The 19,209-nt window shown below is 33.7% G+C and overlaps 2 protein-coding genes across 5 annotated transcripts in view; both read right to left on the reverse strand.

The window, feature by feature from the left end:
• LOC147839744 (uncharacterized) overlaps positions 1-19,209 on the reverse strand; it is a 512,229-nt gene that overhangs the window by 440,643 nt on the left and 52,377 nt on the right. The window lies entirely within an intron of this gene.
• Positions 1-19,209, reverse strand: part of sema4ba (sema domain, immunoglobulin domain (Ig), transmembrane domain (TM) and short cytoplasmic domain, (semaphorin) 4Ba) — a 160,450-nt gene that overhangs the window by 35,898 nt on the left and 105,343 nt on the right. For 3 of the 4 annotated variants that reach the window (XM_087292621.1, XM_087292620.1, XM_087292622.1), the window contains exons 3-5: positions 11,326-11,486; positions 6,641-6,703; positions 1,154-1,252 (exon numbers count right to left, since the gene is read on the reverse strand). In XM_087292621.1, coding sequence (XP_087148747.1) covers positions 1,154-1,252; positions 6,641-6,703; positions 11,326-11,486 — 323 coding nt within the window. 4 annotated transcript variants of the gene reach the window in all.

Below are 19,209 nucleotides of genomic sequence, written 5' to 3' on the forward strand. Positions count from 1 at the left end.
AACGACAAAAGGAGTTTTTGCAAGTACACCAGAGGTTGCGTGCGCTTTTTCAAATTTCTTTCTTTCTTTCTTTCTTTCTTTCTTTCTTTCTTTCTTTCTTTCTTTCTTTCTTTCTTTCTTTCTTTCTTTCTTCACCAGAGAAATCCACCAGAGGCCACTGTCAACCTTCTGACTGACCGACCGACCAACCGACACCCCCACCAACCCCCTTCCTTAAACCCAACTGACAGTGTTTTCAAAAGCCCATTTTGACCCATCCCCTTTCCTCGCCAGATTTTTACCACGTTTTTCAGATCCTACCACGTTCTCACCCTGTTATTTACATGTTTATTTATTTTTTGCTTTTTGTTTTTGTTTTACCTGTTTTCTGGAACCATTCTTCGCCGGACTCAAACATTGTCATCGCGGTCAACTCCTCTGCGTCTCAAATCTGCCGATGTATGCGGTGAGCTACTGGGCAAACTGGTAACAGCGGAAAAGCTGTCTACATGGGGGTAAGCGGTCAGCCGGTAGCACAAAAAGAAACAAAAGTCTTTGGTGGTGTCATACCACCCTGCAGTGTTTGTTTTAAAGACCAAATTAATCTCTTGCAACAAAATTTGTGCTCTTCAGGAGTGTAAACAGGAGTACATTTTCACAATGAGCCTGTGTTGAAGAAAACTAATACATTTGAATAAAGTTAAAAACCTTGTCTCTTTTAGGTGTAAAATGTTGTAGTTTCCGAGTTTTACAATGTAGGCCGATTGCATGTTTTTGCATTTTTTTGGAGGAAGGCTTATATTTTGTGGAGAATTTTTACTGGGTATATCACAAATGATAAGATAACACCCATTCTTACTGCAAATGCAGACAGTTTTCTTAAAATCAGCTTAAATAAACTACCCCACAGCTTCAGTAGTATTAGAGGTCAGTGTCTTATGGATCCAGCCATATTCTCCAGAGTAAGGGGTCTAAGTAAAGTGCAGGGCAATAATCATTCCTCATCCGAACGGCATCTACCCTTAGGGAGAGCGGAAGAGTGTATTTCTGAGGACATTTTGATTGACTGAGTAAATTACATGGATAATTAATTCCTCCCCTGCAGCCTGTTAAACGCGTGGAGGGTGGTGGTGAAATCCTGCTGCAGAATAGGAGAAAATGAAGCAGTACTTACGATGTATGTGCAGATTGGACTGAAGGCATACGTTCCACACACGTACAGATGAGTGCTGTTCACACGCAGTAAAATCTTGATGTAATTGAAGCAGTCCGTCTGTGTTGAGGAAGAGCAAAAGGGAAATGTGTATGCAGAGTAGAATGAGTTCTGTTCAATGTCATTTTTGTCTAAACAACACAATGATCATCCTATATTTTTACAGAAGACACCCACTAAAATTTCTTTCAGTGTAATGATCATTCATGCAATTGGTTTATACTGTTTTTAGAACAAGAATCATTTGATCACATATTACAGTTTTTTTTTCAATTGTTTTGCCACAAATTTCAGAACCCTGATGTCAATTTTCAAAGCTCTAGACACAAGACTCTAAACAGTCACTACTTTTAACACAGGCTCTCCGTTGTTCAAAACTCTGCAAGCTGCATTCATTTCTTTTATGAACTCTTGCATTTGCAGGATCATTGGTTCACATAATCATTTTATCATACAAATACTACAGGAACAAAACTTCAGATCACCAGCACACAAGATGCACATAGTTTAAACAATCTTGCACAATCATTAAATATTGATGTTTAAAAAAAACGATACAGGTTTCGTTATAGTTTATACATAAGTGTAGAGGGAACGGTACAGACAGTGGATACACTGAACTAGTTTTACTCTTTCCATCATACTCTAGGTTTACTGTCATTTTGTTTCTCACTACACATCTCCATAGAGAAAGATGATATATGGCATGATAAATGGCAACATATGCAAATTACAACTATATTAGTAAAAATAGTTATATATATAACATGTGTGTTAGTGTGTTAATGTGTGTGTTCATAAAAAGTCATATGGACACATATACAAATTATAGGTTGTATATTTGTAGGGATTAAATATATAACATAATGGATAATATATTTACATTACATATATGTACATATTTGTAATTCTATTAGTTGAAAAAAATGACAATATTTTGACGTGTGTGACATATTTTATATATGTACAATTCATATGAACTATTATGTCACATATGTAATTTGCATATATTTTTTATATACATTAGATTTCTATATTGGGATCTGTGTTTCCATCAGTCTGGTCTTGTGGATTTGGTCGCAGGTTCTCCTCTACATCACATTGGTGTTTTCATTACTCAAAAATCTTGGAACGAACCTTCTGTCAATGTGAATCCAGGCCTGACATTGGTCTGCACTGATTGGAGTTTCTCACATACAGTACAATAATGTCAAATATGAAAACATTGTCTGTAAAAGTGCTACATGAAACAAAGAAGCCATAAATATGGAATAAGGATGAATAAAGATGAAATCTATAGATAATGTAGTCCAGTTAGGTCATCTTCTGTGGTAACTGAAGTCATTTGATCAATCCTAAAATTTTGATCATCTAAACATGTAATATTGTACATCACTTTCCACTTATCAAGAGTAATGCAACAGTTATTTATCACTTTGAGTGCTTGTTTCAATTGATAATACATCATGTTAAGTAAATGAAAACGCATTTATTTTAAATGTAATGTTTGAGTTGCATTTTGAAATAGAATCAATCTGATGTTTAATTGTGTCATATTAAAAGATGATCTCAGTTCAATGAACAAAGTATATCTGACTTGTGTGTGTTATATCAAAAAAAGTAGCATTTAAAAAAGAGTTAAGAGTTTAGCAAAAACACTCAATTTTGGCAATGGTTGTGATTTTTGTGTCTAGAGTTTTGAAAACTGAAACCAAAGTTCTGAAATTTGTGGCAAAATGATTGTAAAAAACTGTAAAAGTCTCTATCTAGAAATCACAGTGCAGCCAACAAAATACCAATTCAATGGTTATTTGAAATGGTTATTGCAATGGTTATTAATGGTTGGGTGTTCCTTGGTTCCCAACTATGCTACCTGTTTATCAATGTTTGTAAAAATATTTTCATCAAATATAAAAGTACATAAATATAAATATACTGCTTTCTTATTGTATGTAGTTTCAAATTAAATTATTACTCCAGTCATTGTTTCTTTTATTACTATTACAATTAATAATTCTATTAATAACAATAGCAATAACAACAACAATAATAATAATAATAATAATAATAATAATAATAATAATAATAATAATAATAATAATGTTCTGAAGAATCATGTGACTTGACGACTGGTGTAATGAAGCTGAAAAATCATCTTTAAAACCACTGGAATAAATGATTAATTTAAATGATAAACTAAGTTTGAACAGTTATTTTATAGTGCAATAACATTTCACAATTTTACAATTTGTTCTGTATTTCTGGTAAAATAAATAAGATAAAATAAGTAAAAATCCTACTGACCCCAAACTTTTAACCGGCAGTGTTCATTCAAAATGTCTACTTTTTAATTTCCCTAGCAAAATATCTGAAACAGGACAGCTCATAAATGATGACTGAATTAAGATGAAAAGGTTTGCACGCAAACAATCATTATATCAAGGCGAATGTTCAAAGTAAGTGCCTGTCTGGGTGCGCAACTGTTGTTGTTTGGCTGGGCCTCAGAAACTTGTTTCCACATCACTAGGTTTGATCTAAATCCTCTGTAATAGTCTAGGAGAGCTTTCTGGCAGCTGCGCGTCATCGGTCTCAAGAAACAGCAGTTATTACTGTGTCTTCATCAAGGTCCAAACATCCATCCAAACCTGGCTCCCAAGACAAATCAGTCTGGCAGCAAATTAGGCATGCAGATTATTAATCTAATAACAGGCCTTATGCAGTGTCAAGCTTTCAGGGAAATTACAGTGTAGATGTGGCAAGGAACAAACGAAAGTGGTGCGACGGTCAGTTTCTTGGATTTAGATTTAGCACAATCATATCACAAAAACCTACTTCAGAGACCTACATCTTTCTTTAGGCACACTCAAAGAAAGATTTCTGGTTCTTGTTCAAATTACTTGTTACAAATAACCCGAAAATTTTTTTTTTTTTTTTTTTTTTTTTTTACATTTTATTTGCATTATGTTCAATCCACTTAGAGACCATCTAAAAATGTGAAACAGCTCTTAGGTATTGGTGCAGTCAAATAAAACAGCTAACTTGCTACTGTTAACAGAAGATCACCCTTGAGCTGTTCTGATTGGTCAGGACATTTATTCAACCCCAAATAGTTCCAATTTTTTTTTGAGTTTCTATCACTTGTTGAAGATATTTTGAAGAAAGCTGAAAACCTGGTACTATTGACGTCCACTGTATGAAAAATGAATAGGCTACTATTGAAGTCAATGGTTACAGGTTTCCAGCTTGTTTCAAATGATCTTCTTTTGTGTCAAACAGGTTTAGAACAAATGAAAGGAGAGTAAATGATGACAGAATTTTCAGTTTTGGGATCACTCGTCACTTTGATTTCGTGTTTTGGTATGACATGAATTTTATATGTTGACATAACTACACTGTAAAAAATGATTGGGTTCACACAATTTATTTGTGTTGGGACAACAATAAGTTAACCTATTAGTTTTTACAAATGTTAGTGAACTGATCATAAAAAAAAAAATAAATAAAGTTGTCCCAAAAGCATCCAAGAATTGTGTTGTTTCAGCTCATTTTAAGTAAGTAGTTTGAACAATCAGCAAACATTATTTTTTTTACACTGATACATTTTAAAAATGCTGGGTTACACACAATTCCTTCATGTTGCCCCAACACAAATCCTTTTACTTAAATTGTTTTTACAAATGTAAGTGCATTCAACATAAAACATATAGGTTGTCCCAACAACAACCTAAAAATTTTATTATTTAACTAATTTTAAATAAGTAGTTTGAACCTGCAGCCAAAGTCTTTTTAAGAGTTGTAAAACAATAAAGCTTTAACAAATTTAAGTGGATTGAACATAAAACAATTACGTTGTCCCCCAAAAAACTAAAGAATTATGTTGTTTCGGCTTATTTAGAATAAAAACAAACATCAAATGTCATTTTTTGAGCATGCTTTTTGTTGGATTGCATTTAAAGGGAAAATATTAACAATAAAAGTAATCTTAGGAGTTAGTAAAGTAAAGAGAAAGACTCAACAAAGTTAATCCTGTTCTAACTCAATTTTATGAGTTACACAAGCTGTGTAAAATCAGTTTTAACAAAATATAAGTTCAATGGACTCATAAGGTTAATTTAATTCAGCTTAAAAATGTAAGGCAACCAGTATTTTTTACAGTGTAAGGGTGCTTTCACACCTGTGAATCGATTCAGTTGTTCCGAAACAGAGATTAAAATTGTTACATTGTTGCTCCTTGCTCTTGGAGCGGTTCGCTTTCAGACTGCAAAGTTTCTAATCGGACCAAAAGAGCTAAAACAAGTCACGTGCGAGTAAACTCTCCTTACATTGGTCAGAGTGTCAGGGTTTATTTTGCAGTGTCCCGCTAAGCTGTCAGGAGGTGGTGGTTTGGTGGTGATTGACAGGGTGCGCGCGCGTGACGTGTCTGAGGAGAGACACGGTGGGGAGGGGTGAGAAGGGTGCGCGACGATGCCTATTTGAGGACCGGGAGAGAGACGCGAGATTACCGGGAGATCATCACTCGTTTGCGGGCATCCAGAGACTCGCGAAACTTCCCGCCCTACTCATAATTCTCTCTTCATGTAGCCGTAAGCCTATTACATATCCATAAAACACTGTGATATAACCGCGCTCGGATCGTATCGCTTTCTCACTGCAATCGAACCGCTCCAGGGTTCGTTTCAATCGAGCCGAGACCACCTCACTCAAGCGATCTCGGAGCGATTACTTTGGCGCGGAACAGAGTGCGATTGCCCTGTTCACATATGCCAATCGAACCGCGCTAACTGGGCAAACGAGATACGTTCCGAAACAAAAGTGTAGGTGTGAAAGCACCCTAAGACTTTGGGAAGTTGGCGAGATCAGTGTGAGTTCTAAAATTAGTCTCTTTTACTTAGCCAGTCCATATGTTACATATAAAAACAATAAATGTTATCAATATAACTATTAGGTTTGAACTACAATAGTTAACAGAACATTAGGGCTGTTCAAAGTAAGTGGCTAACTAGATTAAGCTGTGTACAAGTGAAAATGAGAAAACAAATCAAACGAAAGTGATCTTTTCAGTTCAAAATTAGTTTGCTCTTGGTTTCTATTTACTGTACTTGAAATAAATTGAAATTACATTATTCAGCTGTGGAAATGTGATGGAAAAATGTGTTACAGTATAATAATATAAAGTTACACCAATAATTATTTTTTAAGCATAAATTGACAAGTGCCCGTTTAAAGACAAGGCTATTTTTTATCCCCAAAGAACATTTCTTCAAAGAATCATCTTTTTCCTCTGTGAAACACATGTTCATAATCAAAAGAATCTTTTGTGGAATAAAAATAAAGCCATGAATGTTAAAAATTCTTCACGTAGCTATCAATGCCAATAACGAATATTTTATTTTAAGAGTGTATACAGACATCTCTCCACTCGTTTTGATGAATATCTTATTGACTCACCTTTAAGTCCTTCCCTTTGAAACTGCATTCATCTCTTTTTCTCTGCGGCGTGCTCCACGTTAACTGAAATAGTGAAAAATCATTGCTAAATTGAAGCATCTCATCAGCTATAGTACATTTAATGTCATGATGAATTAACACATATAGTACTTTTACATTGAGTAGGCCTACAGTGAGTCACCGTGGCTGTTATATTGCAGTTCAGGATGAGTCAGAAAACAGTATTCACACTGTGCTGTGCAGGTCTATTTATGACTTTTAAAAAGATTATTTATTGCAAAGAATTATAGAGTAATACTTTGATAAAAAACAATAGGGTGGAGTGGGGTGAAGCAAGACACTAATGGAAACTAAAACATTCAAGCTTTAAAAAGTGCACAATATAATACAAATATCATGTCTTTTGTTATACTGTGCTTTTCTAAAATCATACAAGATACATATTGAAACAAAGTTTTTGTATAATCAACAGACTCGATTGTATAATCGATTAACTCATTGTTCACTGATGATTTATGAAGTTACATGAGCTGTTTTACGTCAGTTTGACTAAATATAAGTTCAGTGGACTCAAGGTTAGTTTGATTTAGCTTAAAAATTTAAGGCAACCATGATTTGTTCACAGTGTAAGTTTTGGTTTTGGCATGTGGGGAAATCAGTGTCAGTTCTGAGTTCTGAGATTTATCTTTCACTTACCCAGTCCTGTACTTTACTTACCTTTTTGCAGTTATTTGCCTCATTTTCTATTTAATTATTAGGTTTAAATACTGCATTTTAGTGACATTTTAAGCAACATTATTAGCTTGTTGGATGGTCATCATAACCACATGTTTTTAAAAACATTTTCTAAAGACTTAAAATAAAGAAATATGAAAACAATACTTATTTTTTCAATAAAAATTATTTATATCATATATCATTAAAAAGTAATCTGAAATCCGTTAAAGTTTTAAATTAAAAGCTCTAGCCTATTGTCATTTATTAAAAATAACAAACTGGCCAACACATTCAACTTTCCTCAGTCAGAATTTGGGATGCTGAATTTGGCACTTTAGAATGGGAAGTCAGACCAAGACACAGGATTCCAGTGGACTTAAAGCCTTATTTGATAGGTTACTTTAATAGGCATTATTTACAATTTATGATGGCATAGCATTAAAAATAGGACAAATGAGGACTTTTGTCAATGAGGGGTGGGTCTTTCGATCCACCTGAAGCCCCCTGGCTATGGGCCTGATGTATTACATATAAAATCAATAAACTTTATCAATATAGTTGTTAGATTTGAACTCCACTAATTAACAGAACATTAGGGTTGTTCAAACTAAGGGAATAAGCTTAATTGTCTTAACTAGATTAAACTGTGTACAAGTGAAAATGATGAGTCAGATTTCAAATATCATGACTTTTGTTAAACTGTATATTTCCATCTTCTAAAAATCATACAATAGTGTTTGTGGAATCAACAGGCAGAAATTAAACTCATTATTCACTTCCGCTAACTGTTCAAGTGATTTGATCAGTGAGTCGCTGAACTCAAACTCCACTCAACAACTGAATAGTTCACTTTTAAAAAAAGATGTTTATAGGTTTCTTTTGTCAGATTCCAGCATTTAATGCAATGTCATTTTATAGTACATTTTGAAAAAAGTAATGCACCTCAACTGATATACAAGCATATCTTCAAGTGAAACAATCATACTTGTACAGTTGAAGTCAGAATTATTAGCCCACTGAATTATTCGCCCCGCTGTTTAATTTTTTCCTCCAATTTCTGTTTAATGGAGACAATATTTGTTCAACACATTTCTAAACATAATATTTGTAATAACTCATTTCTAATAACTGATTTAATTTGTCTTTGCCATAATGACAGTAAATAATTTTTGACACTTCTATACAGCTTAAAGTGACATTTAAAGGCTTAACTAGGTTAAATAGTTTAACTAGGCAGTTTGGGGTAATTAGGCAAATTATTATATAATGATGGTTTGTTCTTTAGACTAAAGAAAAAAAAAAGCTTAAAGGGGCTAATAATTTTGTCCCTAAAGTTGTGTTTAAAAAAAAGCTTTTATTCTAGTCAAAATAAAGCAAATAAGACTTTCTCCAGATGAAAAAAATATTATCAGATATACTGTGAAAACGTCCTTGCTCTGTTAAACATAATTTAGGAAATATTTAAAAAAAGAAATCAAAAGAGGGCTAATAATTCTGACTTCAACTATATATTATAGGCAAGCTGAAAAAGTAACATGGCGACATAAACAGCAGGAACCATCTCAGTGCTCTGTCTGTGTAGTTTTAATTACATTTATTTAAGAAATTTTAGATTTACATTATACTAAGTGAAAACTAAGATTATTTTCTCTGTAACTACCTGATATAAAGTAAAATATATATATATATATATTTAACATTTTAAGTGCAGTTTAAGTTGTAAGTTAATAGATTTAAAGTTCAATTAATGTATTAAAAGTTGTTTTTAGCAAACAGGCAAGTTTGGGTAAGTGAGAAAGTCAACAGTATCTTTAATGTTCTTGGAGGCGGAATTATTTTTAAAGTAGATATTCAACATACATGTTTTTTCAATTATTCCTGGTTTTATAAAGCAACATGACATCTATGTAGCTGTTTAGATCATATTTCCAAAACAGCAATTGTGAAATTACCATAAAATAACTCATTACCTGTATTAAATATCAACAATCATTTTCCTGTTAAACACTTCCTCCTATCCCAGTTTAATATGCTAAGATGAGAAGAATAAAACTAAATCAAACAACACATCAACGATATTCTACTAAAATATTCTACTCCTTAAGACTAGAAAGGAATTTTACATAAAAAACTAATTTGTTAATTTACTTTTTCAGCCCAATTGAGATTTAGTGAAAGTGGCTTATTTTTCTTCAGTAAAACATACAAGAAGATTTTTAGATTTCTAAAACTGTGGTCCTTGGTGATTCGAAAAATGCAAGTCAACAGCAATGGAGCTGGAATGAGAGTCAATAAATATATACAGGCAAAACTAAATTTTAGTTAATCATTTGGAAAAGTGGCAGAAGGTTGTTTCAGATAATTCATCTGTAAAACTGCATCCCAATTGTAACGTCGGGAGTGACACTCACAACAGAAGGTAGGATCCAAATGCAGGTTTAATCGGGGTCAGGCAAGCAATGATCAATACAGGTATAAACAGGTATATTGAGACAGTCCAGAATCGTAGTCGAATAACAGGCAAGGAGGTCAGAATGCAGGCGGCAAACAAGGACAAAAGGATAAACTAGGCTAAGGTCATAACACGGAGAAACAAGACAAGGAAAAGACGTTGTAGTGTTACAATTACAGTTAACAAGACTCATCAATCTGAATGAGTGTGTGTGCTGCTTAAATACTGTGTGTTATCAGTCTTTAACAATGCTCAGGTGGTGAGAGTATAATCAGTCTAAATGAGGAAGCAGGTGTGTGTGTGTGTGTGTGTGGCATGACTGAATATGTAGTCCATTTACTGGCAGATTTGTAGTTCCATAATTGAGTGTTTACCAGCAACATCTGGTGGTTTGTTCGCTGGTGAACATGACACCAATCATCACAAATACAGCAGAAGACCTATTGGAACCCGCATGGACACAAGATTTTCACAGAAATCAGTCAAGTTTGGTGAAGGAAAAATTATGGTTTGGTGTTACATTCAGTATGGGGGCGTAAGAGAGATCCGCAGAGTATCCGCAGAGATACTGAGGTATGAAGACATTTGTGCTGCCCATTACATTACAAACCACATGAGAGGTTCAACCTCAACCAAGATACTTCAACCTCCATATCAAAGTTCCTAGAAGCAAAGAAGGTCAAGGTGCCCCAGGATTGGTCAGCCCAGTCACCAGACATGAACATTATTGAGCATGTCTGGGGTAAGATGAAGGAAGAGGCATTGAAGATAAATCCAAAGAATCTTGATCAAGTCTGGGAGTCCTGCAAAAATGCTTTCTTTGTCATTCCTAATGACTTTATTATTAAGTTATTTGAGTCATTGCAGAGATGTATGGATGCAGTCCTCCAAGCTCATAACAATATTAATTATTTTTGCACTGCTCCATGACTTTGTATTCTATACTGTACATTATTTCTGTTAAATGACTTTTGCCTAAGCAAAGTCAGACCATACTGTCCTAATTAAATGTTTAAATATCAAGGCATGATCATATTTTATTTTGGTAAAATAAGAGTAATCTAGAGGCCTTTGCCTTTCATACATAAGCCATATCTGAAACCAAATGATTAACTAGAAGTCAAGTTATTATTTGCTGTTTGTGAAACTTGGACAGATGACAACACTTTTGTCAGGTAGTGTATATAATATATCCATAACCTCTGCAACTAATCCTAAGACAAAAGCCACTGGTTTTATTTATTTTATTATAATATTATTATTATTTTACTCTTAGGGTTCCAATTGCTGTTGACTTGCTGTTGATTTTATAAATCATAATCAAAGACCATATTTTCGCTAAAAAATCCTCTTTAGCTAATGTTCTACTGAGAAGAAAAAGTTCCCATGCAGCTAACGGCCTGAAAATTAACAGCTGATTTTCTCTTTTTCTTTGGGGTGATCTATCACTTTAATCACACTTCTCCATATCACAGACTGATGCAGATGGCAAAATATGGTCCAGAATGAAACTCACGTTGCGCTGCATCTGCGTTCTGCTGATATCGCTGATATTGAGTGCGAAGAGAGTCTCTCGAGCGCCGACGTACAGCATGTTATCCTCTTTACTGAGGAGCAGAGAGGTGTAATTGAAGACTCCACTGGGTGAAAATCTCTTGGCCGACCTCTCGTTTGCATCTGTGAGTAGATACGGGAAAAAAAGACAGAGAAAAGGAAGGAATGTCAGCAAAACGGAGCCAACTAGATATAATCCTAGAAATGTGATAAAAAGTGCAAAAGTCAGATGTGTGATTGTGCTTTACTTCACGGCACAGATTGTACTTTATGATTTTCTGCTTTACGCTGTTATGCAGTATTTTTCAAATAAGCAGTGGTGGAAAGAGTACTGAAAAATCATACACAAAAAAAGTACCATTACTTGCCCAAAAATGTAGTGCAAGTAGAGTAAAAGTATCTGTTGTAAATAATACACAAAATATGAGTAAAAAGTAGACTCAAGTAGTAGTGAGTATTACGCTGTAAAAGGCTGATGCGTTTAAATGTAATTTGTGCATGTGTGTGTAAACGTAGCATTCTGTAGTGCATCTAGTTTTTTTCCAGCAGGTACATAACATCATTAGATGTTAATATTAAGTTAGATTTAGGTTGTGATGTCAGGAGACAAACTTCAATGGCTAGCCAGTTTCTAAGGACAACATTATTTTGATGACATTGATATTTGGTTAATTTTAGATTTGTTGGAAAGTAACCCAAATCCAAAGTCGAGCCAACATCTTAAACCAACATCATATTGATATTAAATACTAGCATTTATCGTCAGCTATGGCAATCAAAATTCAACATCTGATAGACGTCATAGTGGTAAAGTCCACACAACGTCAAGCTAACGTCAAACATCGTTAGACATTGATATTTGGTTTGTTTTAGGTTGGATATTGACATTGGTCTGATGTTGAGTTCTGACATCAACCCAATTTTCATTTCCAAATAAAATGCAACATCCCCATGATGTTAGGGTACAACGTCAATCTGACATCATGTTGACGTCTTGTGCCTGTTGGGTGTTTAAGACTATTTTGGTCATCATGCAGTAAACATTTATGAGCGTCTCATCAGTGACATCTAAACAGTCTCTGGGTCAATGCGTGTAAAGATTTTGGACATCTTCTTGGACACTTTTAATTCTTCCAAACAATTTTCTGCAATTATAAAGCACACAATAACTTGAAATAGTTCATTATGAGGCGAATTTCCTTCCATATGCAATTTGATTGGACTGGAATCACAGGACTGATTTTTCTAATCCCCATAGAAAAGAAAAAATAAAGTAGTGTCTGCAGGTTAAAGAAAAGTAGTGGAGTAAAAGTACCGATACAGCACTAATGTACTCAAGGGAAAGTAAAAGTACACATTTATAAAACTACTTTTAATTAAGTAAATTACAATTCCTGAAAAAAACTACTCAATTACAGTAATTTGAGTATTTGTAATTAATTACTTTGCACTGAAAATAAGAAAACACTATTTCAGGGTTTTATATCAAAATATAATTTATTTTAATTATAAAAATTATGGTAACAATGTCACAATTCAGCATCAACTAATACTGCTAGTTTAAAGAGCTCCTATTATGCATTAAATAGGTCATATTTGGTTTTGGGGGTCTCCAACAACAGTCTGATATGCATGCAAGGTTAAAAAAACACTTTCATTGTCTTAAAATATGCATTTATTTTTACCTAGTTATCCCAACTACTCCCATATGATTCGCTTAGTGGTTCATTTGTTCCCAAACACCCTTCTTAGCACGATGCAGCCCCATGACCCAGTCTGTTGTAATAGGTCGACTGCATTCAGTGCAAGACAGAGAGAAGTGCCCACCATGGATTTTCAACAATTTTTAGTCAGTGTGCAGAGTGTATGTGTGAGCCCACTGCAGGGCTGCATTAAAGCAATGTAGTTTAACACTTGCATATTGTTCTATTCTTAACTTAGATACAAATTCAGCAGAAATGAAAAAAAGCTGAACTGCCCAAAAAATGCGGACCGCGATTTCCGTCCCGGGAGGTACGTATTTGGGCGGTTTTTTGTTTTCGCGGATCCGCGAGAGGCCGCTGTGCGCGCATTTTCGCGTCTTGGGCGGGCGCGGCGTTCGCGCCCGCGCCTTTCTCGCGCGAAAAGCCACCGGATCGGGGAAAAAAAAAAAAAAAAGCAAAAGCCCTCGTCTTCGATTTCGACCGCGTTTTCGGATCCCGCCGCGTTCTCGCCCTTATTTTTCGGATTCCGTTTTTCGTCTTACCTGATTTCCGGAACCCGCTGTTCCCCGGACTCGATCCCGGTTGTCGTCCACCGCGGCCGGCTCCGGCTCCTCCTCCAGGGCCTCCGCTCCGCCGACGCAATGCTGTGATCTAGGCGGACAAACTGATTGCGTCGGGAAAGCCCTTCACTCGGAGGCGAGCCGTCGGCCGGCGAGCGCGAAGAGGAGAGGCGGAGCGGCGCCACACCGCCCCGCAGCGCCCTCGCTCGAAAAAAACCAAACGTGGCCTTCACGTACCTCCGGCCACGTAAATCGCGGTCTCCAGAAACGTCCGCGGGGTTACGTTTCCAGAATGAGCTTGGGTTGGTAGGAACAGCTGATGGTGGCCATAGCAACTACAAACAGCAGTGGATCGCGAACTCACAAAAGCATTTAAATACGTAAACAAAGCGGCACGTCGCATTTTCAACGTGGCTTTAGACGCAGTATATGAATATGAAGAGTTAAGCAGATACAGTACAAGCATTTACAAGTAACGAAACACAATTAAATACATATTTTTCAAGCTACAGAAAACAAGGAGGCAACCATTTTAATCACACTTACACTTGTGAAATGGAGGAAGAAACTGATCTATGAACTGTGCACTAATAAAGTTCCTGTAAAGCTTTGACTAAGTCCCATACATCAATAGTCTTTTCTGATCCATCCTTTAACAAATGGCCCATGAATGCCCCGTTGTAAGCGTGTAGTTGCTGAAGCACTCATCAGAAAAATGACGGGAACACAGCACAAGGCTGGGGCTATAATGCTGAGGTATTTTTGCAAAAATAAACTTCATAGCCTTATCTTTAGATGGGGAAAATACCACTAATTTTTTAAACTTCAGAGCACAGCGTCTTCATGACATGATTCAACTGGGATTTTCTACAGTGTTTGTATTCTTTTTTATTTCCACAGTGTTTATGGGTAACAAATAATCGGGGCTTGAGTTCCATATCGACGTCATGCCAACACGGCTAAAGATTCATTACCCCCACAATTTATTTGAACTCTGAGTCGACTCTTTTATAGATGAATCAATTTTAAACATGGTGCACTTTCAGATTTAAGCCTTAGCTGGATATTTCACTTCACTGAGAGCTGTTACACACTGCATGGAAGGTAATTTTCAAAAACCCATAATAGGGGCTCTTTAAAAAACTACTGATTATCTGTTCATTAATACTAAGTTAGGTAGAGTTTGAGTTTAGGTCTCAGTTAAGATTAGAGAGGCTGAATGAAATTACTAATGAACAGTTAATATCTTAATATAAGCAGGTAATAAGCCAATAGTTGATATCATTAATTGTGACCTAAAATAAAGTGTTAACAAAATTGCTAGTATATTTTAGAAATAATTATAATCTATTGTTAAGTATCATTGAGTGACTGGGGGTAATTTTTATTACAGTATGCATGAACAGTGTGATGATGTTGTTCCGTCTGAAATGGAATATTGAGACGGGGGTGGGGTTTTATGTTTACGCTCCTTTTCTTATCTTTCACTTGCATCAAAATACTGGTTAGGTAAACATAATCTGCCCAAGCTGACATCATAAGAGATTGGCTGTCATTCTAGAGCAGAAACAAAAAGTTTGATTTTGAATAAAAAATTAACAAAACATTTTTTTCTTCATCAATGGATTAAGGCATTTTTTGTGAACATTCAGATACAGTTCCAGTTGTATTTTCATTTGACCCTGTAACAATTAAAGAAGATTGATTACAAACCTTTCTAGGTGCAAGATTCTAGGCATAGTTGGTAGAGTTTCTGTAATGTCGCCACACTAATTCCTGGCTGCCAGTTTCTCCATAACTGGCTATTTGGAAGTAAACTATTTATTTATCAATTCATTTATTTGTTGTTATTTAATGAGGAAAATATCTGCCAAATATCTCAAAAACAGAAATCATCCATGTTGTTGTATATATTACACTTGCGTTACTAAGACAACATTTGGCGCATTTGTATTGCATTCTAAAGAGTTCTGTTATCAGCACCACTGTGGACAATGAAACCGTTTCTGTGCTGACTGGCCTAGATCAGCACAGACTGGAAAGGTTAAGCTAACAGCCAAAGCATTTAGCCAGATAGTGGAAAAGCAGCTTTAATCTGCACTTTTGTAACTGTGAGGATGCTGGACAATGGAGTTGGGGATCCACAAGCAGTTTTATTAAGTAGTAATTAGGCAGAAATGGTCAAACACAGGAGCAAATGGGTACATACAAGGAAATCCAGAAGTGTAGCCAGGTTACAGGAAAATGGTTGATACAGGTGGCAGACAACGTAAATAAGAGAGCATGGCAAGGGTTAAACACGAAGGGGTTGAACAAGGAAAATTCTTCGTAACATTTACAGGTTGACAACCAACAAGACTCAGCAATGCGAGTGTCAAACTGAGTAGTTTATATAGTCTGTGATCAGTCCTTGCGCAGCTCCCAGCTGTGTGTGTGTGTGTGTGTGTGTGTAATCAAAGGTGAACCAGAACAGGTGTGTGTGGTGCCTGAAGAGAGCTGTAGTTCATACTGTGGTAAAATCCGGGTGATAGTTTTTATTCAAACATTTTCAGTTTTCAATTGTATTTGTTCAGTTTAAGTTGGTTGTCAGTATTTTTGTCATTTTAAATACTTATATTTAAAAAAAATGTTTAGTTAGTTGAGATATAGACTTTAGTTTTAGTAATGTCCTTGTAAACAACATTATATGTATTTCTGATTTTTCCAATATTTAACCTTTTTCCTTTTGCACCTTTCACCCCTCTGAACAGACCTGGGATTCAACTCTAGATTGTGACATACTGCAGTTGAGAAACACCTTGAAAAGCTTGAAATAACAATAACGTCAGATGTTTTCTACTAGCAGGCAGTGAGAAAGCTAAAACCTGTTACAACCAAGCAGCGTCTGAGTCAGTGTTGAATGAGCATCAGTGTGTGGTCATGAAGCTCAGAGACAGATGTTCATCTCTTAATCAGAAATCCTGCACTGCATCATGATCATGGCAGCTCCTGCAGGCTGTTTCTCTGTTTCCATCAAAACACCAGCAATAACTGCATCTCTTTCCTACCACTAAATGGTATTTCTAGCAGATTTATAAGAATAATTCTGCCAAAAATGACAATTCTGTTTCCATTTACATACCTTCCACTTGTTCCAAACAAACCTGTTTGATTTCCTTTGTTTTGTTTATTTTCCAGAATGAATAAAAACCAGCAGCCATTGACTTACATATATTTTTATTTCCTACTGTAAAGGGTTAGTGGCTGTTTCAAACATTCTTCAAAGAAAATAGAACTTAAAAAAGTTTGGAATAACTTTAAGGCAAGTAAATTATGAGTACAATTTAATTTCTGAGAGAATTAGTAGAGTAATTATACACAAAACTCATGATTCAGCACCAAATTCATGGCTTTTATTAATGTTTTTAGCTCAATTTGGTACAGTTAGAGAGAAGAAATGCAAAACTTGTGATGATTATTATGATTATTATTAACATTTGTAATCATCAACAGTCAAAATAACTAAAAGTTAAAAGTGCCGGCTTTGTTTGAAAAGCGTGTACAAATTTATATAAAAAATAAGTAAAAAAATCTACCAATAATTAATAAATAAAATGTGTAAATTTGTAAAAGCAAATTCTTATTCAAATGAATTTGAATAATAATATTAAAACAATTATATGCATTCAAAACTGTGTTGAGTGTAAAAAATACAGCAGTTTAGGGTGCAGAAATGGTTTTGTTTGAATATGTGTACTGCTACACTTGTGTTGAACTATCCCTTTAAGGCTACTGTGGTTGCTTTGCTCAGTCTGAATGCTAAATCAAACTTTTGCATGGTTTTTATGACTTCAGATGAGCCACTTGAGAATTTGGTGGAGATTCAGAAAAAGTGTGTAAAATGAAATGTGTGGAAAAAGTCTTTCATCTTGTCTCTCCGCAGACTGACAGGACCAGGGAGTCTCACGCTACAGTGACATCATTGAAGATAGCAGCTCCTCAGACGCATGGAGAATTAATGTCAACAGGCTGTAAATACAAAATTCAGCACTGCATGGCAGATGACAAAGTGCTCTCCTCATCTGTCAGTGGATTAATGGTTGAATCACAGTCGTCTTTCAGTGCAACATACACAGAAAAGTACAGTCTAAACAAAGCTGAAGCTTAAAAGTGAGGGTATGTTTCTGCTTGACAAATGCTTGGTAAAATAAAATAAAATAAAATAAAATAAAATAAAAAAAAAAAAATAAAAAAAAAAATAAAAAAATAAATAAATAAATAAATAAAATAAAATAAAATAAAATAAAATGAGGGTATGTTTCTGCTTGACAAATGCTTGGTAAAATAAAATAAAATAAAATAAAATAAAATAAAATAAAATAAAATAAAATAAAATAAAATAAAATGAGGGTATGTTTCTGCTTGACAAATGCTTGGTAAAATAAAATAAAATAAAATAAAATAAAATAAAATAAAATAAAATAAAAAACATACAATTATTATTTCATTTGTTCAACAAAACAACAAAAATATTACTATTTTAGAATAAAATAAAAATAAATAAATAAATAAAATAAATGAATGAATTAAAAATAAAAAAATACAATAAAATTAGATTATGTTATGTTAAACATTTTATCATTATATCATTATTTATCATTATTTTATCATTATTTTATAAATTATGTTTAACAAATTTTAAAAATAAAATAAAATAAAATAAAATAAAGACAAATAAAGTCAAATATAATAAAAACATACAATTTTTATTTTATTTGTTTAACAAAACAACATAAATAATATTCATTCATTTCATTTCGGCTTAGTCCCTTTATTAATCTGGGGTCGCCACAGCGAAATGAACTGGAAACTTATATATATAAGTAGTGTTAAAAAAAAAAAAAAAAAAAAAAATATATATATATATATATATATATATATATATATATATATATATATATATAGTGTTTTTTTTAAAACAATTAAAAAAAAACAATTATTATTTTAAAATTAAATTAAATTAAAATAAAGTCAAATGAAGTGAAATATGATTAAAACATATGATTATTATTTTATTTGTTCACCAAAAAAGCACAAATAATAATATTATAAAGTAAAATAGAATAAACAGGAAAAAAAATTGCTCCCTACCTATTAGAGCTGAATATTCGTAAAATAAAATAAAATAAAATAAATCAAAAATCAATTTTTAAGTATTTTTATAAATATATAAAAAATATTTAACCAAACAACATATATAATAATATAATAAAATAAAATAGAATAAATAGGAAAAACGTAAAATAAAATAAATAATAAAATTATAAAAAATTATGAAATAAAATGAAATAAAACATTAATTATTATTTTATATTGTACCAAGTTTTTAAACAAACATATAAAATAAAATAGAAAATATAGGAGAAAAACTTACTTTCAAGTTCTATAACAGCTGAATATACACAAAATAAAATAACATGAAATGAAAAATATTTAATAATGAAAAGGAGTATTCAAGAAAAAATAAAGAAAAATTATTAAAGATTAAAAACAAAGTCTAAAGTATTTTAAAACAAATGAAATCACCTTAAAGTACCACAAAGT

Source organism: Danio rerio, chromosome 18, assembly GCF_052040795.2.
Source record: "Danio rerio strain M-AB ecotype USA chromosome 18, GRCz13ab, whole genome shotgun sequence".
Taxonomy (NCBI): Eukaryota; Metazoa; Chordata; class Actinopteri; order Cypriniformes; family Danionidae; genus Danio; species Danio rerio.